Source organism: Cucumis sativus, chromosome 4 (assembly GCF_000004075.3).
Source record: "Cucumis sativus cultivar 9930 chromosome 4, Cucumber_9930_V3, whole genome shotgun sequence".
In the NCBI taxonomy this organism is placed as follows: Eukaryota; Viridiplantae; Streptophyta; class Magnoliopsida; order Cucurbitales; family Cucurbitaceae; genus Cucumis; species Cucumis sativus.
The window spans coordinates 13,447,896-13,471,978 of record NC_026658.2 but is presented as its reverse complement, the minus strand read 5'-3'; the positions used below and the strand labels follow the sequence as shown (position 1 = coordinate 13,471,978).

At 35.9% G+C, this 24,083-nt stretch overlaps 2 protein-coding genes and 2 long non-coding RNA genes across 4 annotated transcripts; 2 read left to right on the top strand and 2 right to left on the bottom strand.

Moving 5' to 3' along the window:
- Positions 1–1,937: 1,937 nt before the first annotated feature.
- LOC116403426 lies at positions 1,938–9,291 on the bottom strand. The gene is made up of 3 exons (XM_031884565.1): positions 9,001–9,291; positions 2,612–2,698; positions 1,938–2,171 (listed from the first exon to the last, which is right to left on the bottom strand). Exons 1-3 carry the CDS (start codon positions 9,028–9,030, stop codon positions 1,938–1,940), a joined length of 351 nt encoding a protein of 116 aa, XP_031740425.1. The 5' UTR covers positions 9,031–9,291.
- LOC116403232 lies at positions 3,090–3,974 on the top strand. Its single transcript, XR_004215883.1, has 2 exons — positions 3,090–3,732; positions 3,812–3,974. It is a non-coding gene; the product is annotated as an uncharacterized LOC116403232 (long non-coding RNA).
- LOC116403233 lies at positions 4,175–4,551 on the top strand. The gene is made up of 2 exons (XR_004215884.1): positions 4,175–4,233; positions 4,340–4,551. It is a non-coding gene; the product is annotated as an uncharacterized LOC116403233 (long non-coding RNA).
- An 11,807-nt stretch (positions 9,292–21,098) lies between the features above and the next one.
- Positions 21,099–22,421, bottom strand: LOC116403425. Its single transcript, XM_031884564.1, has 3 exons — positions 21,935–22,421; positions 21,722–21,814; positions 21,099–21,310 (listed from the first exon to the last, which is right to left on the bottom strand). The coding sequence occupies exons 1-3, from the start codon at positions 22,419–22,421 to the stop codon at positions 21,099–21,101; spliced, it is 792 nt and encodes a 263-aa protein (XP_031740424.1).
- Between the last annotated feature and the right edge of the window lie 1,662 nt (positions 22,422–24,083).

Genomic DNA, 24,083 nt, shown 5'->3' with positions numbered 1-24,083 from the left:
AGACCCTACTGATCCTGTTAGAAGAAAAATAAAATTGTTAACTTCCTATTGGAGGTGCCCTGCACTTTAAAAGTCTTGTGATCATGTAGGAATACACATAATCAGTCCAATGCCCTAAAGGACACAAATATTAGTCTAGTGCTCTGCAGAAAGCACATGTCAGTCTAGTGCTCTCGAAGAATGCACATGTCAGTCTATTGCTCTCGAAGAATGCACATGTCATTCTAGTGCTCTCGAAGAATGCACAACAGGTGGTGATCCCGTAGGACACCTGCAAGGCACACTACCCAATCGACAAAGCTAACAATTTTCCCTTAGTCCGTTATAAACATTTAATCAATCCATTCCTAGTATAGTCAAACTACTCCATCATATCATCAATCCAACTTAACACACTTACGTTCAATCTATTCAATCTATCACAAAATCAGTTGATACTATAACAACACACCAGACAGTCAAGATATATATATATACATAACACCTTTCTCAGTTTACAAATACATTATCCATCGTATCTACTTCTATACCAGTCTGGCATAATATACATTTGTCATCATATCTACTTCTACATATATTGGTAAACCATACTAAGTCCAGAGATCCAAACAGTCAACACATTTCAAAACTTTCAAAGAGTCCAGTAATAGAAACCCCTTACTTTAATGTTACTCAAATTTCTCGAACGAAGGAAACCTAATAAAATATGGAACTCAATTACTTTCACAATACTTTCTTTCATTTAATTTCCTCAATGTAAATTCTAGCTTACCAAAGTATTGGCGAATCGAACTCCAACAAATCTACAATTTAGTTGTGAATCCAAAGAACTCAAACTACCTTCAAGAATCAATTAACAATTTAACTAATTATCCAAAACTACAACCCAAGGATAATTACAATGTAAAACCACCACACTCACCAATACAACTTACCACAAAAATCCCAAAAATTAGAGTAAAATGGGGCAACAACTTCGAATAACTAGAATCGACGCGTGTAATAGATCAGATCTAATCAACAAACGAAAAACAAACTTCAGCTTACAACCCATGGCTGGAAGGTGAAGAGCCCGCGACGGCACTTCGACAGACGCGACGGGCTCAAGTCTGGTCGACGACTGCTTCAACTAAGTAACAACGCCGGTGAGATGATAGGTCAATCGGTGACGTTCCTCGTCACCTGGAGCAAATGTGGTGGCGCGAACGTCAAAGGAGCTACGCGCGAATGAATCACAACTTGGCTGGAAAACAGAGGTGAGACGCGATGCCGAGAGTTCGAACTCACGACGAACGGTGCTTCGACTTCAACGGAGACAAGAGATCGGTGACGACGTGGCTGGCTGACGTCCAAGAGTAATATAAAATGGCTAAGGGAGGCAGGTGGCGTGGGCACGGGGAAGAGGAAGAGTGAAGGAGAAAGAGATGGGGTTGCACGTGAATCAATAAAGAATTGATATTTTAAATTAATAATAACATTAATTCTATTATTATATATTTAACCTTTAGTATTAGTATATTTTTTTATAAAAGCCCCCTTCACTTCCTGCTAAATCCACACGACAACCAAATTCCTTAAAATTTAAAAAATTTAGCTTGAGAGAAATACCTTGATATTGGGGGTGTTACATAGTTTCTCTCTAAATTTTTTTTCATTCCAATTGTTTTCTTCAAACCAATCTCATCTTCGAAGATAGGAAGGTCTCCAACGGGTGGTGTCCCCAATTCGGTGGATTATAGATTCAGAGACGTCAACAAGAGTAAGTTCTATGTATCTTTTAATTTAAAAGCATACTTAGTTCTTTATTTAGAACTTTGATTCTAAATATTGTCAATGTACTGGTATTTTGGAATTTTCAAATTAAAATTGATGAATGGTTTTGTAAAGTCTTTCACTGCCAAGAGCTTTTATCCCTTTAGGCACACATACCAATTAAACTAATGCAAGACCTTTGCAGTAGTTAATGGTAGCATCTCACAAAGTGGAAGTGGTTGGCTTACCAACGGAAGATTTTCAATCATTTCTAGCAGTCCCTTTTCTGTTTGAGTATGACCTTCCATATTTTCTGCTATATTACTTATAGTTAATATCAAATGTGCATCTCTGCCATCTATGCTAATATCACTGCCTGATTGCTCTTGATGTTGATTTGCGTTGTTCATTTTTGTTCCCTACACAGAAAAGAAAAAAATTGTTTTTATTTATAATCTAAGCAATTTTAAACAATATAAAGCAGTAACTAATGAATTAAACACTAACTGTTGAGTTTCTACAGTAGATTCTTGAAGATGTGACTCTTGAACAGATGGATTCTCATGGATGATCACATGTTTGTTATTTTGATGGTCATCATTCTTGTCCAGATTGTGATGACTAGAATCATCACGAAGATCATCATACATGTTGTTAATATCATCAAACAATTGATTTTGATTCTAGTATAAAAAGAAAAAAGGATAATAAAAAAAATAGTTACAAAATGATCGTGTATCCTTAAGCAAACAATCGTGTAGAATATCTAAACGGTTGTTTTACCAAGGGTGATCGATATTTCAGGTGGGATATGCGATCGTTCATATGTGATATGCGATCGTGTAAAGATATATCAAACCTTTGTTCTGTCAGAAGTCGTGCTAAGAAGAGTTGAAAGCTTGTAATAAGATCCATCAAAACTGAAAGATTTTACATCAACACGTTCCTGACACAGTAATGCAGTATCAATGAGCATCAAATTACGTGAGATACGTATTAGAAAATATCTAACTGCTCAGTTAATTTTTTATGGACATCAAATCACCTTTTTTCAAGCTTAAGGAAGGAAATGTCGGCACTATATATGTAAAGATCCAAAGGTAAAATATATATATATATACATTTTTTTATTTTATATATTTTATATATTTTTATTTTAATATTAATTTAAATAAAAAGAAAAGAAAAAGAAAATTCTTTATTATATATTTTTTTCTTTTCTTTTCTTTTTCTTTTCTTTTCTCTCTTCTCCTTCCTCCCCGTGCGCCCTTCCCTTCTCCCCGTCCGCAGCCCAGTAACGCCGACCTCCATTCCTCTTCTTCTTCCGTTCGCAGCAGCCGTCGGCCGCCACATGACGCTGCCCAGTCCAGATCTGCGTCGCAGCCCAGCAACCGCCGCCCCTATTTCCTTCTTCCGCCGTGCGCCGCGACTCCCACCGATCCTTTCCCTTCCATTTTCTTCCCGCCGCAGCCAGCCGCCGATCCTTTCCCTTCTTTTTCTTCCCGCCGCAGCCCAGCCGCAGCCAGCCGCCGATCCTTTCTCTTCCGTTTTCTTCCCGCCGCAGTCCAGCCGCAGCCCGCGCGCGATCTGCCGTTCCATCTCCGGTTCGCGAAGCAACCTTGCAGCAGTCGTCCCGCGCGCCGATCTGCCGTCTCCATCGCCGATTCTGTCTCCGTCGAAGCCAAGGCCGCCGCGTGAACCAGTAACCGCCACGCTCCCGCTCACAATCGCCGCTCCACCTGCTATCGACGTCGGCCGACTAGTTGCTGTAACCGTTCAGATTTGCTGTCTGTTCGCGATGGTTTCCATCCGTGAAGCCCAGCCGCCACGTCTCATTTGGCCGACCGCTGACCGACCCATACTTAGGATTTTTGCTGCGAGTTCGACATTCGTGCGTTGAGGTGTTGGGAGTAACGTTAGGCTCCCTTACATTCACAACCAGATTGTGAATTGTTGAAGGTTCAGTTCGCCATTATATCGGTGAGTTGAAACTTACGTTGAGGAAAATAAGTGGGATATGTATCGTGAAAGTAATTGAATTTTGTGTTGTTATGCTTAGGATTGTTTCGAGGACGTTAGTGATTAAGGAGCTTCCCTAACTTTGAGGAAGGGATTTTCTACTGGACTCAATTGTGATTGTGAGTGTGATGAATGTATACTGTGGTTTGACTGAAAATATATATGAATGCATATGAATTGAAGTAGACTTAACGTCGAATGTATATCGTGATTTCATGGAATATATATATATAAGTGTGTGTATGTGGACAGGACGAAGATTGTAGATTGTGTTTGTATGAGATACAGATGTGAACTTGTGATTTTCGTTTAGATTGGGTGTACGTTACGCTAAAGTATGACTGTGTGCTGGTGAACTGAGGGGTGTGTTGACTGTATAGTTTGATTGACTGATATGTACGTCCCTCGGGTGTTAGACTGAGATGTGTATCCTACAGGATCACAAGACTGCGACTGTACAAGGTGTCCCAATAGAACGTTAACAATTTATTTTCCCCTGATGACGGGACCAGTAGAGGGTCTCTTACTGAGTATTTAAATACTCACCCTTCTTATGTTTAATTTTCAGGCAAAGGTAATAAAGGCGGCAAACCGGCGAGGGCCGGAAGGAAGCGTGATGCCATAGGAAATATGTTGTTTGCTTACGCTTATGGGTTCTTGTGAGGTTTAAGATGAATTGAAATTTTGCTTACAAACGTTTATTGTAAATAGTATTGTTTTTATGTTTTCTTGAATTTTTGAAATTCAGGCCTGACTTAAAGATGTTTTTAAATTAGTTTACGTTTCATTTTATATTAATCAAAGTCTTTTATTTGTAAAAAATTAACGACCTCGACTTACTTAGAAAAGTTGGGTCGTTACAATATATGTCAGAGTTGTGCATTGCAATGGAAGTGCCAACACGAGGTGATACATGTGTGTCTTTCTGGGATGTAAATGCCACTCCCCGACTAGGACCAGCATAGTCTTAGGGAGAAAGCATGCTAGGAATTGGAGTTGTGTCCTCAATTTCTTCAAGGACTTGAGCATTTCTTCTTACACTAGAATGTCTCTTGTTCAGAGAGTTTATAGATTTCTCAAGGCCATTTTTGCATACTTAACAGCTCTTGACAACGGTAGAGAGTCTAAATCTACACTTTCAGGGGCTTCCAACTCCACCACTCGCTGAGCCAAAGATAGAGACGAATCATTAATGATCCAGTAAGCAACATGAAACCTTGTAATTTTGGGGTCAACGGTAGTCCCTCCCATTACTAGCTCAACACTCAAACGGAGTCTCTTGTATAAAATATAAAATAATACAGACACAAATAGTAAATGAAATCTTGTGACGTAACAAACATAAATTTTATGTATAGTGCAATTTGACTAAATATTGAACAAGAAAGCCCAAGGGAATACACAAAAATCCAACGTTTTTAGGGGTCAATTTGAAAAATGGCAAAACTACTTTTTCTTTTCAATTTTAGCAAACAACAGTTTTTGCACCTGCATGGTATTTTATAAAATACCAAAATATTCACATTCTCCAACTATAACTATTTTGTTCTTACATTGTAATTAATTTATGTTATGTATTTATCAACTTTTAATTAATTTTTACTTGAAATAGATACATCAACTCATATCATAACTTTTCTCTTAAAATCTCGGGACTCAACTAATTGATTCAACATTTTAATAACATTATTCAATCTTACTGAATTTCAAAATAACCTAATTGAATTTGAATTTCAAAATAACCAAATTGAATTTCAAAATTTCAAAATTATTAATTTTTAGAATTTGAGAATCTCAACGATAGATTTTATATTAAAATAACCTTATCTCAAAATAATTTTAATGACTTGAATATCAAGATAATTAAATTATTATTTTAAAATTGAAAGAAAAGCACAAAAGCGCACACGCCCACTCACGTACACACGCACGCGCGCGTATACGCACACACACCCACACACACGCACAAACGCGCACACGTGGACACTCACACCCACGCACACGTAGACACACACACCCACGCACACGTGGACACGTGCATACGCACACACGTACGCACTCGCGCACACGCACGCACACACGCACATATGCACAAAGATGTATAAATGAATTAAAATTAAAAAATAACTACAATAATTGTGTTTAGAAAGACTTTTAAACCATGTTCATTTGACTTAATAACGTTAATTAAATTATAATTTCTATCAATATTGGTTTAAAAGTGTCGTTAGTGTAATTATTTCAATATAATGCAGTCTTATATCCAATTTTACGAACAAAAAACAAGTCGAATATGTACCAGTAGAGGCACACTCTTTGTCATAAGAGATATAGCAACGTGTTTATGGGTCATTTTGAAAAATGGCAAAACTACTTTTTCTTTTAAATTTTAGCAAATAGAATTTTTTGCACGTGTGCATGATATTTTATAAAATACCAAAATATTCACCTTCTCAAACAGTAATTATTTCGTTTCTACGTTGTAATTAATTTATGTTATGCATTTATTAGCTTTTAATTATTTTTTACCTGAAAAAGATACATCAACCCATATCATAACTTTTTTCTTAATATCTCAGGACTCAACTAATTGATTCAAGATTTTAATTTTATTCAATCTTTATCTCACAATAATATTAATGGCTTGAATATCAAGATAATTAAATTATTGTTTTAAAATTGGGAGAAACTCAACATTAAAAATATCAACTTATTCACACACAATCACACGCGCATACACATACATACACTTGCACGCGCGTGCACTCATACACGCACACACACACACACACGTGCACACACGCACACACACACAAAACGTAGGCACACACACACAAACGCACACATGTACACGCACACCAAACCGCACGCACACAAATGCACACACACTCACCTACTCACGTACACATGTATGTGCGCATACACACACCCAAGCACACATGGACATGCGCACACACACACGAGCGCACACACGCACACTGATGGTTCAATTTCATCGATAGTTCCTATTTTTGCTGATAGTTTATTTTTTGCCATCGATAGAGGATCTTCCGACAGACCTACGTGACAGTGTGTGTTGACAACTTAATTTTGTTGGCAAATGAAAAGTCGATTAGTTTTTGAAGATTTACTGACGATATTTGTCATCGACAAGGGTAAATTTCTTGTAGTGCATGTACATCAAACATATCAAATTTGTTAAGTGTACCAATGAAGTATAACAAGTTTATTAGTGGTGTATCAAGTGTATCAAACTTATAAGTGAAGTCTTTAAGTGTATCAAACTAATCAAGTGTATCAAGGCCTCAGGGGTATCAAGTGTATCAAGAAGAATCAAGTGTAACGAGAAGTATTATGTGTATGAAGATGTTTCAGGTGTGTATCAAAAAGTATCGAGTGTATCAATGAGTACCGAGTGCATGAATTGTATCTATCAAATGTATCAAGTGTATCAGTAAGAAGTATCAAGTGTATCAAGGGGTATTAGGTGTATCAGACGTGTATAAGGTGTATCAAATGTACATCAATAACAAGGGCTTTTGTGACATTTTACCTCTTGATGTGTGAGTTGGTCTTTGTTTTTGTCATTTTCTCAAATAATAAAGTATGTGTTCTATGGACTTAATTATTATAACTTATTTTGCCATTTTCGCAAGTGTCCCTTAATTGTAATACATGTATATGTGACATAATCTAATCAAACTAACTCATAAATGGACTTAATGTATCAAGAGGTATTAGGTGTATCAGACGTGTATAAGGTGTATCAAATGTACATCAATAACGAGGGCATTTGTGACATTTTACCTCTTGATGTGTGAGCTGCTGTCTTTGTTTTGTCACTTTCTCAAATAATAAAGTATGTGTTCTATGGACTTAATTATTATAACTTATTTTGCCATTTTCGCAAGTGTCCCTTAATTGTAATACATGTATATGTGACATAATCTAATCAAACTAACTCATAAATGGACTTAATCGATCTCATGGACCACGAATTCTTCAATTACTTGCAAATTTGGTGAGTTCCTTCAAATGGTGGGTGGAGAGCTTAATTTTGAGAGAGAGGAAAAGTCGTGAAGAGTATTTGCGAGAGAGGGGGGAACGTCGCCAGAGAGCATTTGCGAGAGAGCTAAAGACAACGACGATGTGGGATGAAGTAAGGTTTTTTTCGGTTGTTGTTCACAAGTGGGATGAAAGCTTCGAATTATTTGTTTTAAATCAAAAAGCGTATGATTGAAGGAAAACATTGATTTTTTATTAGGGTAATTTTTAATGACACATTTATGTCATTAATTAACAATGCGAAAATTTTGTCAAGAAAACTCAATTTGTGTCACGAAATGATAACTTTCGCCTTGTTCCAATAACCTTATTTTGCCTTGCTCCTCTATCTCTTGCAATGTACACATAAAGCTTTGGCAATTTTACCAAAGTGGGAAGCAGCTAAGGGGACGAAGGTATATTCGGAGAGAGATTGTTAAACAATTGTAAAAAGTAAGCCCAAGAAGAGAGGTCCAATAAAATTCAGCCACTTCTCACATAGTAATTGAAATAGTCTAGCAACTTCAACCATTTCCCTCACAAGAAGAAGAAGACCATAGCCACTCGAGGCTTTTGCATAGACAAACACCAAGAAGATGTGTGTTCGGTTCCGTATATGTGCTAAGCGCGTCGTTGTTGACGCCAGGCATCACACCTTGGAAAGGCTCTCTTCCATTATATATAGCCAAAGAACTTCCGAATTATTGAAAATAAATATTTTCAACAGTTTTATATTCTCCTTTAATTTATATTCACTTTTGTTAGAAGCTATTTCTTCTTCATTTTTCTCACGAAAATCACATAATTTATTTACTGTTCTTGTAAATGTGTAATGATTATTTTATCATTTCATGTGAACAATATGATTTTGTTACCATTTACTCTCTTTGCTTTTTACTATTGAAATCTCCCTAACTATAAACTAATTGCACAATTTTGCTCCTAATATACGATCATGTAGCAACCTATAAGCCAAGAGTAAAAACAAGAATCAATTGAAGAGGGAATATATTGATATATATCACCCTGGAAGATGAAATACACATGGAAGAGGGAATAAGTTGATACAAAAACTAATCACCATTCATCATATATGAACAAAATATGTAATGAAATGCTTGGAATGAAACATGATGAAATAATTTTCATTAGAATAAAATAAAGGGTAAGAAAATGTATCCATACCTTCGGATGGTATTCAGAAACAATCACCATAGGCAAATTCTGAGTAACGACACCAAAAAACTGAACTACTTTAGGATGACGGATCTTTTCCAATAATGTCAACTCATATTTGAATGCATTTATGTAGGAAATTCAATAAAATAATTAAGAAACCTTGCAATATGTGAGAGATATACGAACTTCAAACAAATTTTACAAGTTTCAGCAAAAATTTTCAAACAACTTTTAAAGTTTAAGCAAAAAGTAACCGTAGGTAGGAAGGGGAGAAAAAGTGGGGTCTCGAATTAATTCTGAAAAATTAGTAGGCTTTCAAAATTTAGGTTCTAGAAAGTAGAATTATTGCAGAAAAATAAATAATTGCATCATTCAAATTGAATCAAACATATCAGGATGTTATATTCTCCACAACGTATAATGGAGTATAAACATAAAGTTTCTATATACAAAGCTATGTATCTCTACCCTTGACTTCTCTTTCTCTCTTTCTACCTTTTTTATCCTTTCTTTCTCCCATTCACTCAATACACTTGCAAGAACCTTCATTTTTTTTTGTATTTAAATTTTCTTGGCACCATCCTTTTTTTAATTATCAAGGCTTTGTTATTGTGTACCAGTATTGTGTCGTGCCTCCTTCACTTCTCATCATCATTTTCATGTCACATCTCTACCTTGTCAATTTTCGTTTTTCACTCAGCTTTCTTTCTTCTTTTGTCTTCACTACTTTCTTCGCTCCTTCTTCTCAAGCTCTAACTTTTGCTATTATCAACCAGTCTCAAATGACCATTGGAAAACCTATAGCCCACTGAGAGGCAGCCAATATAGTAATGCCTCTAATGATAAACTCCAATGAAATCAAAAGTTCTTCTTTAAGATTTGGAAAAATATATTAGATAAAGCATAATTAGTTGAAAAAGAACCTCAAAATTTTGTGTTAAACGACTACAATTTCATCGTATAATATGCCATATTGACATCATATTTTTCCTACAAAAACATATTAACTAAAATAAGCTCATAAACACAAAATCACTAAGTGTTGGTTAACATACACTACCTTGAAATATGACAAAGACTTTATTTCTCCTAACCAGACAGCATAGTCAGGAGGTAGTTTGGGAGCAAACATAATTGACTTAATTTCCACTAGCAATATCCTATAAAAATTTCAAATTCTTGAAATATGGAAACCAGTGGAAGTTTTAGGGGAATGAAGTATAACCTCTAAATACAGAAGGATGACATAAAGGGGAATGAAGACTCAAAAGAAGGACGACGTTTTCGTAGAGAAGGACGACAATTTTGAGGGACAACGAATGAGTAACCATGAAGGATTTGGAAACGAATAGAGGTTTAGCGAAAGTGGAATGTGACAGAAGGACGGTGAACGTGTTTACTCATTTTCGAACAGAGAATGTGTTTACGCATTTCGAACGGTGAACAAACTTACGCAAATCAACGAAGGTGAAGGGAACGCAAAGCAGACGAACGGTGACGGACGATGAACGCAAATGAATGAAGGTGAATGCTGATGAACGCGAAGGGAAGTCTTTTTCGGCAATGAACGCAAATGAATGCACAGATGAACGCGAAGGGAAGGTTAGGTGAACGACGCTTTTGATTTCGGGTGGAGAAGGGACAAAGTCGCGGCGAATTAGGTTTAATTAAGAAAAGGGGAAGTGATCTAATTGAAACGCTGTGTTTTGTAAAAGAATATTAAAACAATAATTTTTTAGAAATTTCTTGACGTTTTTAAAACGTCAAAAACAAATTAAAATTTCTTAAAGTTTGTAAAAACATCAATGATCTTTTAGAATTATCTTGACGTTTTAAAAACGTCAAGAATTTTTTATAAATTTTTTGATGTTTGTAAAAATGTCAAGAACTTTTTAGAATTATCTCGACATTTTAAAAACGTTAAGATTTTTTTATAAATTTCTTGACGTTTTTAAAACATCGAGGAAACTATATATTATTGACGTTTAAAAAACGTCAAGAAAAAATACATCTTACTTGATGTTTAATTGCACAAAAAACGTCAAGAAAGTTGAAAATTGGCCTTTCATAAAAATTCTTGACGTTTTTTTTATTTGAAATCACATCTTTCTTGACGTTTTTTCTCAAAAACGTCAAGAAAGGAAAACTACAACCATCAAGAGAGCCTGTTTTGTAGTAGTGATTTTGGGGACAAGACTGAGTGTGGAGTTGGGATTATAATTGCACAAAATGGAATTCACTCATTTCCTACTTTAGGGTAAGTAGATGAATGTTAGCTTAAATGGTGTCTCCAAAACTTGAACAAAGGGCCCGTACCCTCTCGATGACATGAGAGGGGTTTTTGTTTATTAGTAGGACCATAAACAAGTTGTTCATTAGAGGAGCACTGGTTTTTAAGGTTAGAGGTAACATAGGGGTAAAGCGGTAAATTGATCCAACTGGTGATACAAACACTCGTGAAGGACTAACTTACTATTATTGGTCTATATCCGTGGACATAGAAATATATTTTTAGTGAGAAGAGTTCAGTTGTGAGTCTTTAGTGGAGTGTACACACACTAACGAATATTGATTAATGTGGTTAATGAGTTTAGCCAATTAATCTTAGATCGTTGTAGCTTCTGATCTGTAGGTCCATTAGGTCCTTTTCCTAGCTCGTAAAGGGTAATGAGATTTATTTGTATTGGTTGTAATTTAAAATGTTTAAATTTAACTTGGGAATTAGTATAATGTATAGTGATACATTATAATATAAAGTTTATCAAACTTTACTATATAAATTTAACTTTGGGGATGATTCAAAATTAATTTATGAGAGATAAAATATTTAAATGAGTTCAAATATTAATTTAATGTGAATTGGATTCATATTAAAATTATTGAGAGAAACTTATATTTGAATATGATTCAAATTTAATTTAAGTTAAATATAAGATAAATAATTTAGTGTTATTAGTTAATTGGAGAATTAATTAATAGTTTAGTTTAATATTATTTAATTAAATTCGATTTCATTAATTATTAACTAATTGATTAATGTTTAATTAATCAATAGATTTGAAATATATATTAATTTAATTATTTGTAAATTAATAGAATCTCATGGTTCTCTTCTACTTCATTTTCTATTCCTAGAAGGAAAGAGAGTTATAATATCTAGAAGAAAACAATTTTCTTAAAAAAATGAATTAATAAAAAAGAAAAAATAAGGCTAACGCTATTGCTCTTTGCAAAAAGAAAAGAGTTTCTCTCAAATATCTCTAAACTTTTTCCCATCCCAATTGGTTCCACAAACCAATCTCATCACAGAGGTACTCTTTGCAATTTAAGCTCTCTTTGCAATGGACAGTCTTCAAAGTTTTTTTTAACGATGTTTCCAATGCTTTCCTTTCTCTCTCATGTTTAATAAAACCAATTTCTCTTAAAACTTGTAGGGAGGCTACATCGTATCGAATTTCATACAACTGACGTGTTCATCGAGTTACAACAAGTGCCGCACAATAGTCTGTTCCGTGTTTGAAAAGTTGTGATTGTGACACGCTGCACATGAGGTTAGAACGAGACATGGCAAGGCAAGCCCTACGCGCGCCTGCCAACTTCTGCCACAATATTTTGTACGCAAGCTAATGTCTTTCGCTGTTTTTGTGGGTTTTGGAAATTTTAAGCAAAGTTTTGATATTTTTATGATCAATGGGAATTAAATGGAATTATTTCCCATTATTTTTCATTATTTTAGATCTGAAGGAGATCGAACAAGTTTATAAGCCAAGGGTCCAAGCTACTCTCTATAAGTGACAAAAATGAGTTTAAGTTGATTTCTAAACATGAATTTACTATCAAATGTTTCAAGCATGCTTTGATGTTTGAATATTTGAGGATACTGACTTATAAAGTATTTCCAAAGCATGCATTTAGAAACATTTTGGTAAACATGTTTTTATTGATGAATTTACTAATGAAAATTATAAGCAATCATGATTGTGCTAAGTTTTCAAAATGTTTAAGCTTGAAAATAATATTAGCATGTTTTAGTCTATACCTAAAATATTCTAAGATATATAGCAACCCTTCGGGAGAGATTTTCTTGTGCATAGAGGTCATTTGATTTGGATATTCAGTAAATACCTAGCTTTCCATCATTGGTATTAGATAAGAGATGAAGACTTTTAAAGATGCTTAGTTTCCCATCTCAAGGGACGAGACCCTGTACGAATGCCTAGTTTTCCATCTCATTGTAGTTATAACGAGATAGGGCACAATTGATGCCTAGAGTTTCATCTCGTAAGTATCGTATCACGGGATAGGGCTTCTATGCCTAGTTTATTGTTTTTCGTCTCGACGATTCTAGGTATAGCAACTGAAAGGGAAAGTTTGAGATAAGTTGTTTGAATTTGATTTCATTTATGTTAAGAGTTAATTGTTAAATACTTAATATTTCAAAACGATGTTTTATAAAACAATCACTCATTGGGCTATTTAGCTCACTCTTTGGATAAATTTCCCCATATGAATTACGTTGTTTGGAAAATTAAACCGTGCTTTAGTACTTCAAAGAAAACTTCTCTCCCATGTCCTCTCACCTCATGTCTGCCCCATTTGTGTTGATAACATGAAAAATATTTAGCACCTTTTAATTGACTATGTCTTTGTATCGAAATGTTGGTTCCGTCTTCTCCAAACATTCAATATTTGTTGGGATTTTTTGCTCAATCAAGGCTTATTCTTCTTTGTTCTCGACCTGCTACCTATGATTTATGATTTTGTTTTGGACATATTATTTTATCATTTTGTTTGGTTTTATATTTGTGGCTTTTGTTTTGTTTTGTTTTTTTTTTTCTTTTTTTTTTTTGAAAAGGAGACAACCTCTTTATTAATATTAAAATAATAATAATAATTAGACAAAAACTCAGAGTACAAGAGAGTTATACAATGAACATGTAACCATGGATCAGGGGGTGCACCTTGGCATCTCAACTAGGTTGACACCCCCATAGCACCCTCATCATATCCAACCAAGCTAAAACCCATAACAAAGGAGTAATGTCCAAAGGCAAAACAAACACAAAAAAAGCCTTCTATTTGTGGCTTTTGGTTTTGATCTTGTGTTGTCGCTTTTTGGATGTGATGAGGGCGCTAAGGGGGTGTCAACCTAATTGAGATGTCCAGGTGCGTCTGTTGATCCTCTGTCCTATTGCTCTTTGTATAATCCTCATTACATTGAGCTTTGTCTCTTCATTTTTCAATATTAATAATAGTGAGACTCATATCCTCTTTTTTTTTTAAAAAAAATATGGGTTAATTTGATAAAAGTGTTGCTAGCAGAGATTTGGTTTGAGCACAACCAACACATTTTCCATGATAACAAAAGGGATTTGTGTGGTGAAAATAGATCTATTAGATCTCTTGGAGCAATAAAAAAGAAATAAGATCTTTATGTGAAAGCCGAACTTTTTTTTATGGAGCAGTGTGAAGAAAGGCCTTTACTTTTGGGCAACATTGGAATTGGGGCATGGTTGTGCGCTTATTATCAAAAGTTGTCCCCTAACGATCAAACTGGTTCACTGTTGCGAAATGGTGGGTTAGTTTAGGACATGTCATTATTCTCGAACCTTCAGATAAATCTCCTTATCTTAGGGAATTAAAAGTTGTTCAACACAGGCTTGAAACAGACATGTATAGGGCTTCTGTATTTTCCCATAAGGAGCCAATGATTGATTATATATTGGTATGTTTTGCAAAGGGAAAGATTTCCCTAACACGTATTGTAAAAAATATGTAGTTGGCTAGTAGTGAAAAGTTAGCAAGGCTATTCATGTTTCTCTTGGTGTTCCCTCTCACTCTCTTGAAGCTTATTGTGGGCATTTTGTCAACTTACTTTGGGTTTCTTTTGTCTTCTGTTTTAATTAATTACTTCGTACTTATTTTACATTTTAGTTTTCATTAGTGCGTTCTGGATAGAGGATTTTGTTTAGCTCGTTGTTATTGTTGATAAAATTAAAATGCCAACGATTACAATTCTTGAGAACGGACTCATCTGTTTCCAATTCAGATGCCCAAAACTTGTTGAATGGATCCTATCTCGTTGATCGCGACATCTTGCTGCAAAAGTATGCTCCTCCGTAAATGGACTCCAGGTATTGTCCCTAAATCCTTTGTTTTTTATTATGTTCCTATATGGATTAAACTAGGTAGGATTCCAATGGAGTTATGGACAGATGTCAGATTGACTGTTGTGGCTAGTGCTATAGGAAAACCTCTATCTTTAGATCTAGCTACTAAGGAAAGACGAAGGTTGTCACATGCTTGAGTATGTGTTGAATCAAATGTGGACTCTCCTATGCTTGCTGAATTTACAATTCACCTTAGGGGAGAGGATTTCGTTATGACTGTGAATTATTAGTGGAAGCCTCGAAGGTGTAATTTATGCCGGTCTTTTGGGCATTCTAGTGGTAAGTGTCCTAAGATTGTGGAAAACAAAGTTCATCGAGAGGATGATGTGAGCAAGGTGGTTTCAAACAAAGAGGAGGAATGGACAATTGTGTCTTGTGGATGTGGTGTTAGACTTTAAATAGTTGGAGGAAAGTAAGACTAATAGCTCCCCATTAGGCATATTAAGGAAAAGGAGGTAGGTAATCGGATGCAATTACTCGTTATTAGGAAGAAAAGAGAGTTGGTTTATGTTCGAGAGAAGGGTAAATGTGTGGATGTGATTATGCCTAACTCTTTTGGCAGCCTTATGAAGTTAGGAAGACAAGTGGACCTTATCTATAGTGGATGACTCCCCTCCCACCCTACAAGTGGATGATACCGCTATGGTTCTTAGGCGTATGTTATTAATCACCTTAAGATCATTTCAAAATATAAATATATTTTTAGTATAAGTCCTCACGTTCGACTCTAGACTCACCAAGAAACCTTATTTGGATATTACGAATATGACAAAATTAGTGATATTAGATGACTATCAAACGATAATCATAGGGTTATCAACTTTTAAATTTACTACTTTTAAAATTTAGAAAATGTAGTGACATGAGTCATGTGATTATAAATGTTTTTGTTATTTTTGCAGGGTTCCAAAAAAAAAGTAAAGATTGATGTGAAAAAAGGAAAAAAATTAAAGAAACATAACTCGATATATCTAATTTGTTTAAAAACGACCCCATTTGTAATTTTTCTTTTCAAAAGTCACACAACATCTTTTTGGAAAGTTTTTTTAGAGAAGCATGCCAATACCTTCATCCTACGTATGTAGATGTATTTATGAATAATTTTTAAAAGTTCAAAACAATTTTTTTTAACATTTCAAAGTTTAAGGTTATTTTTTACACAAACTACAAAATTCAAAAATTTTTTTGTAATTTAACTAAATACTGTTGTATGTATATATATATATATATATAAATTAGTTATCTTTTTTAGTCCTATATTGTAAAAAAATATGATTATCGATTTATCGAAATCTAATTTGTAAATGGCTTAAAACATTTAGTTTGTTGAAAAAAAAATGACAAAACAATGGACCAATGGACAGCTAATACGTCAGTGAACCGAATACACAAAATTCTCTAAATCCAATTAAGCAAGATTTCAAAAAAAAAAAAATCTAATAAAAACCCTACATGTACAGTCTCTCTCATTTAAAATTTCTTTCTCCTCTTCTCTAACGGCCAAGTCTCCCTCTCCTCCCTCCTCCCCCATTCTCTCTTGCTCTCTTGTCTTCTTTGGCCTATCTCTCAATTTCCGTTTCTGTAAGGAAGAAACCCTATCATACCCATTTCGCGGATCCATCTCCATCTTCTTCTCTAGTGCGGATCCAATCTCCATCTTCTTCTCTTAGTGCGTCCTTTCCATTTCTTCGTACACTCCATTTTTCCTTTCTCTTCTCAAAATCCTAAGGCCTATCTCTGAATTTCCATTTCTTTAAGGAAGAAACCCTATCATACCCATTTCACCGATCCATCTTCTTCTCTTAGCGCGTCCTTTCCATTTCTTCTTCTTCTTCTTTGTTCGTACACTCCATTTTCCCTTTCTCTTCTCAAACCCTAATTCTCTTTAATTAATTAATTCCCTCTCCTTTCTCTCTCACTTCCTCCCTCTTCCATTAATGGCAGGTTCTCCTTATCTTCTCCTTTCTCCAGTGTTGATTCCTCCTCTACTTCGATTGTGATGCTCTTTTCTTCTTCCCTCGCAATTTCGATTCCACCATCGTCACCGATTTTGGTTGCAATTTCTACTCTCTTCAACCTCAACCTTCTATTCCCTCACTCTCACCGGATTGACTTCAATGTCCTTGGAACCTCCACTACTACTATAGTACTCCTCATCAAAGAATCCGCTGGATTATCAGACGCTCCTCTTCCTTTCCTTTCTAATCCTTGTGTCTCTTCCAACTCCAGTGGTGAGCCCCCGAACAAATCGCATTACTCCGTGAGTTCCCAATTAATTCCATCTTTATTTAATATTCAATTGTCCTCTTTCCATTTGTTTCAATTATTGAATAGAAAGTTAATTGAATGAACTATGTTCCAATAATTTCATGTGGTTCTGTAAAGCACAGTGCATCCGGTCGAACTTCCCCCATTATGTAATTTTATGGAGGTAGTTTTGTAAATTGGATTGAAACAGGGGCTATTCAATGTGTATGCATTAAAATATAGGGATTGTTTTTCAATTAAATATAAATTGATTGAGCCTCTGATGTGCTAGTAAGCATCAGATCTCCTCTGTGTATATATAGTTAGGTACTCTTCTTTTTTTTATAGGTTCCGTCATATATATCACGGTCTGAAGTTGTAGCTAAACTTGCTTTCATCTTCAGTTTCTATCATATTTAAAGGTCAGATTTTGTTCGATTAGAAGAATGTAAATTTGTCAAGGACAATAGCATGCTTAGTTTAATTGTACTCAAATATTGTTACTAAAACAATTGCTTTATTTGTTTGATACCATTATTTGTGTGGTAGATCTCTTGATTCATTTTGATGTTTGTATTTTGAAGACATACAAAGGTCATAATACTAGTTGCTATTCTTTTTATCTTGGTACGTTTCATTTTTGTTTTAATATTTCACTGTCTCTATAATTGATTGTACAAACATATCTCATCATTCAATCACTTTTCAAGTTTTAGATTATGAAATTTGTACATATTGGGGTTTTCCTTTTTCTTTATTTTGGATTATTTCAAATCTCCAAAGATCTTTCTTGTAACATTTGCATATTTTAGTTTGTTAAAATCTTCGAAAGTAGAGGAGAAGGCTCCAAAAGCATTCTGTCTCTCATTGCCTTGCCCTAACATTATCATCTGTGTAAGATGTGCCAATGAGTAGACCATTTTCTTTTACTTTTTTTTCCATAGCTTTTGAACCACTTTCCCTTTCTCTCCTTCTCTTTCATTCTTCTTTTATGTTAATTGGAAGAAGCTTTGAGGCCTCTCTTGAAAATAATGAGGTTTTGAAGGGATAGAAAGAGAGTGATGGTGGGATCCATCAAAGGTTTGGGATTTCACACAATGTTCGCATCACTCTTTTAAATGTAATTAGAGGTTGAGGAGTTGATCGCCGATCATAGATAAGGAGGGGCTGGTTAGTGGCTTGGAAAAGAATTCAGACAACATTAATTTTTTCTAAAAAATAAAACCAACCTTCCGACGGTTGGTTAACACTCCTCGACAGTCGAGATAGGGTAAGACTTGTATTCTGGTTCTGTTGATACCTATATTTGTGCTTCATCACTTTATAATTGTACTTTTATTTATCCCCTTTGTATATTTCCATGTGTTTCATGTTTGTCTTTTATGTTTCTTCTATTTATATATTTCTTCATGTTCTTCTCCATTCGGGTTTGCTCTTGCGGAGGTTACACATTCATTGTTGTGCTGGTACTTTAGTTAATGATGTCTAATAATTTTTGTTTTGCAAATTTTCTTGTTAGTGCTCAAGTTTGATTTCATACTGCCTTTAGCATAGCTTTACGACTGCAGAATTCAATTGCACATTGCCCTTTTTTATTTTGTTATTACTGATGGACTTATTTGTGATACCTTTAAAGAAGAAAATTTATGGCTATTTGTGTTGAAGTTTATTTGTTGATTATTGGTTGGTTTTTTCCCTCCACTTTTCTTAATATTTTGAAGTGTGTAATAAGGTAAGCAATTTTTAGTCCCCTAAATTTGTTTTGTTGATGAATTGTTTCTTTTTTTTTCGGTTTTGTTTTCAGGTTTTCATCATTATTCATTTGGTGGCTAAATATTACTCATGGGTATTTGTTCGATCTTATTTTGTTGTGATCAATTGATATACATAATATGCACTATAAATTTGTTAAATTGTTGGATTATTTGCTTTTTTAATAAGGTTGGAGGAACCTCAAGGTACGTTTTGTTAAAGCATATTTTATATTGATAAATTTGAAGTTGTCAAGTCTATAACAATGATAATGTTAATACGAGTAAATTTATAGCAAATTTAGTTGACTTAACTTATTTACATGCTGTTGCTCGGACTCTTGGAAAAACCTTACGTGCATTTTAACCCACGATAAGAAGGACTTAAGGTTGTTATGACTTACATATCAGTTTTTGAGATTTTCCTTTGTAACTTTTTCATAGACCTTATTGTAGTTTTTTGTTCTTCATTTTTGTTTGTAGGACGTTTCTAGAGAATGCAAGACCATGTTTGAGTGAGAAATTGGTCTCGATGAAATTGAGAGTTCAATGAACAGCACATACAATGCAAGTAAATCTACCTACTCAAACCCATCTTCTATTTCTAAAGCAGAAGGGCTTTCGGTGGCTGAAACAAGTGAGTGATTAAGTTTTTTATCACCCGTATTATTTGTTATCACTAGGAAAGAAAGCTGAGTAGAAAAAGTAGAATGCCAAATGGAAAAAAAAAGATTAGTAAGCAGCGTTATTATTTTAAAATAGAAAACAAAAATTAACATTATTGTTAAACCGAGCCATTCTCGAGAACATGAAATAGAATTGGATAGCTGCCATGCATCGTGTTATGAATGTTAAGAATGAAACTATCGGTAGGGTTATAGAATAATCATTCTATCAGCCTCAATTATGATACAGGGTTTATGAAATAGAATTTTCTTATGTATTGTAATAGTAGAAGATTCTTCGTCAGGAAGCAAAGCTTATAGCTTTGAAGAGTATCTAAAGGTTAGAAGAGCAACCGAAAGCTTACGATCAGCTCCAAACCAATTTTCCAGCACAAAGCCAGAGTGGATCCCAAGTACAACGGGAAGGTTGTTAAAATCAAATCTCTTATGTCTTATTTCATAACTATTTAGTTTTGATCTTAACTACAACAATTTTCATTTTTTTCTAGGTGAACATTGTATGTGCTTAGAAATTAAGTGTTTTGAAAATTAGAGGTGAGCAATCACACTTAGAAACTAAGTGTAGAACCATAGAAATGTTACCCCATCGGTTCTAGCAATGCCTAGTTACCGCAGTTCATAACAAAGAAAGAAAAGAGGCTCGTAAATGCAGACCATAAAAAAGTGAGACAATCAACAATTATAAAAAAAACATATGCAATATGCATTAAAAAAAGCTCATAAAAAATACAGAGTCAAGTCGGTTAGGTCAAGTAGAACATGTTGAGTTCCCTAGCTATTAGAGCTTTTGGGGGAAAACATCGCTTTTGGCCTAACCAAAACTAGACCATCTATTTTTAGTGTTTTAAACATAACGTCAAGTTTGATTGAGGGCTTTGAAAAGAGGAGGAATCCTCCTCGATCCACAGTAGGGAAAACAAGGCTTGTTGTCACTTCGAAGGGAGCAGTCAAACTTAGCATTGAGTTTGATTTTTTTTTTTTGAAAAGGTAATGATAATATTATACAACAACAAGGTGGACCTCACAGCCTAAGGTCAAGACAAAAGAGCGAACAACACTCATAGAACAAGTAGTTAGACAAAACAACCCATAAGTACCCAAAACAACCCCACATCTCGGGAACAAGAACTAAAACCAAAAGAAACCAACTAGTGTTCCAAACATTAAAAGGAAAGAAGAAGAGAGAAAGACAACAAAGTTAATAAAGAGAAGAGAAACCCCACACCCGGGACAAGCAAACGAAAAGAACATTAAACAAGACCATGAACACCATCCGACCAAGAAGCAGCACGCGCTTTAATACACGACCGAATGAGCTGGAATACAACCATAGGCTCCCGAATAGCAACTCCATGAAGACGATGATTTCGCTCCTGCCAAATGAAATAAATTGTAGCACACCAGAGAAGGCGCCACAGTTTTCTCCTCACACTCTTCCAATCCTGAATAATCCGATTCGATTCTATGAGAAGATGACATAAGCAAAAGGATCCTCGACCAAACCTCCCACCCAAAATGACAAGAAAAAAACAAATGATCACGAGACTCATAGTTCCCTCCACAAAGCAAACGCGATAAAGGAATCGACCTATCCCACCGACTTAACCTATCTCTAGTACCCAACCTATCCCTGATGGCCAACCAAGCACAAAAGGAGTGCTTAGGAATATTTCCCCCACCCCATAGTAAACCCGACCAACCAACCCTACTACTATGAGGACGAATAGTCTCCCACGCACTGGTGATAAAAAACTATCATGACTCCCCGGCACCCAGACCCACCTATCCTCAACACTCGGACTCGGCCTCACTCCCTGAACCCTATCCCAAATGTCCATCAAATCCAAAGAAACAAGCGGCCACCTTCAATCACCATCCCGACCCATGAAATCCACCAGCCTCGCATCCCACCGACTACCTGCATCATAGATCACCCTCTCCCAAACTGCTGGATAATCGGCCCACCCTGAATCCATGGAACCAACCACACTCTACACTTCCTTCCATTGCCCACCTCCATCTTAACATGATCTTTAAGGATATCCCGCTTACGCAAGATTTCCCTAAAGCACCAAGATCGACTCACCCCAGCATCGATCTCCAGAGCGATCTCCCTTTAAGGATATAAGATTCCACCCAAGCAACCATAAACTACCAGATTTAACAAGTAGCAACCATAATATCTTCAACGTGCTTGCTATATTCCAAGAAGATCCATCGCGAATATCAAGACCTCCTTCATCAAAAGGAAGACAAACCTCATCCCAGGCAACTTTAGCACCACCTCTTCCCTCCTCGTTACCTCTCCACAAATAAGCCCTCAAGATCTTATCAACGTCTCTGTGGACTTTCATAGGAAGCATGAACACACTAGCCCAATAAACCTGAAGGCTCCTAAGGACTGAGCGAACAAGCTGAAGTCTACCTGCAAAAGATAACACTCTAGCAGACCAAGACCGAATACGACTGGTAATACGCTGAATAAGGGGATCACAATCAGAGCTCCGCAATCTTCTAGAGAGGAGAGGAAGCCCAAGATAACGAACAGGGAGATGACCAATGGAAAAACCCATGTTAGCAGCAAGCCGAGAGGCTTTCGAACTATTAACCCCCACAAGAAAAATTAAGCTTTTAGCAAGATTAGCAAACAGTCCGAAAGCTCACCAAACCTCTTAATAGTCTCTTTTATGAAACTCATAGAATGATTATCAGCAGTACAAAAGATCATCAGGTCATCTAAAAGTAAGATGAGTTAATCTGACCTTCTCACAAAACTAGTGGAATTGAAAATTCTGAGGTAGGCTGTTCAACATGCGAGAAAGCACCTCCATGACCATCACAAATAAGAACGGGGATAAAAGGTCACCTTGTCTAAGTCCTTTCCTCCCATGGAAAAAACCTTCCAACGATCCATTAATCATAATGGAGAACATCAGAGAGGTCACACACGCTCGAACCCAACTCACAAATCTTAAAGGCGTACCTATGGCAATCAGCAGGCCAAAGAGGAAATCCCAATTAACATAATCATAAGCTTTTTGGAGGTCAACCTTCATAGTGCACCGAGGTTTACCTCTGTGCAAATGGTATGCCCCTACAAGCTCCTGACAAAGAAGAATATTGTCAATAATACTCCTCCCAGGGATGAAAGCTGGCTGATTTCCACTAACAAAAGAAGGAAGCCACACACGAAGCCTATCTGCCAATATTCTTGAAATGCACTTATAAATAACGCTACAACAAGATATAGGGCTGAAATCCTCCAATCGATTAACACCATTCCTTTTAGGAATAAGTGTAATAGCAGTCGTATTCACCCCTTGAGGGAAGTAATTGGTCTCAAAGAAGTGTAAGACGACATCACAGAAGCCCTCTCCAACCACTGTCCAAGCTCCTTTGAAGAAGCCAACTGAATACCCATCACGGCCTGGAGCCTTTCCACCATCCATGGAGAACAGAACACGTCTCACTTCCTTCCTGCCAATAGGCGACTGGAGGGCCTGGCAACACTCCTCAGTCCATCTAAACTGAACAATCTCCTCAATACAAGTAGAGAGCTCTCTATAGCTAATATTCTGAGAACCAGACTATCTTTGAAATAATTCACTACCACCTGAGTCACCTGATCATGGTTAGTCAACCAATTTCCATCTGGGTCAATAACTGATCTCAAAGCATTGCTGCTCTGCCTTGATCGAACATATCGATGAAAAAAGGCAGTATTTGGTCATCTAGCTTCAACCATCTGATTTGCGACTTCTGGCGCATAGCGGCTTCCTCCACTCTAACCGCTTTCCAAAAGTTTATCGTGGCTAAGCTCGCGTGATTAGTCGCCTCCTCCTCGACAGAGAGTTCGTCTCCATCTCTCTTTAAGCTCGGTCCATGGTATCATTGGCAAGACGAACATCCTCACTGATGGTTCGGATATGCCTACCAAAATGTCTGCGAAGAATCGACTTGAGATTTCTTAAGTTCCTTACACTATTCACAATTGGAGAAACTCTAGTATCTTTGGTCCAAGCAGAGGACACAACATCCATAAAGGACGCTTCTTCAACCCAATGGTTAAAGAAACGAAAAGAGACCACTTGTTGGCTTCGCTGATTACTGGGATAGACAAGTATGGAAGAATGATCAGAAATACCCCACGGAGGACGTTAACCCACATGTTAGGCCATGTACTAAGCCCCTCATCATTCACTAGGATACGATCAAGTCTCCTCATCAAACCCAAC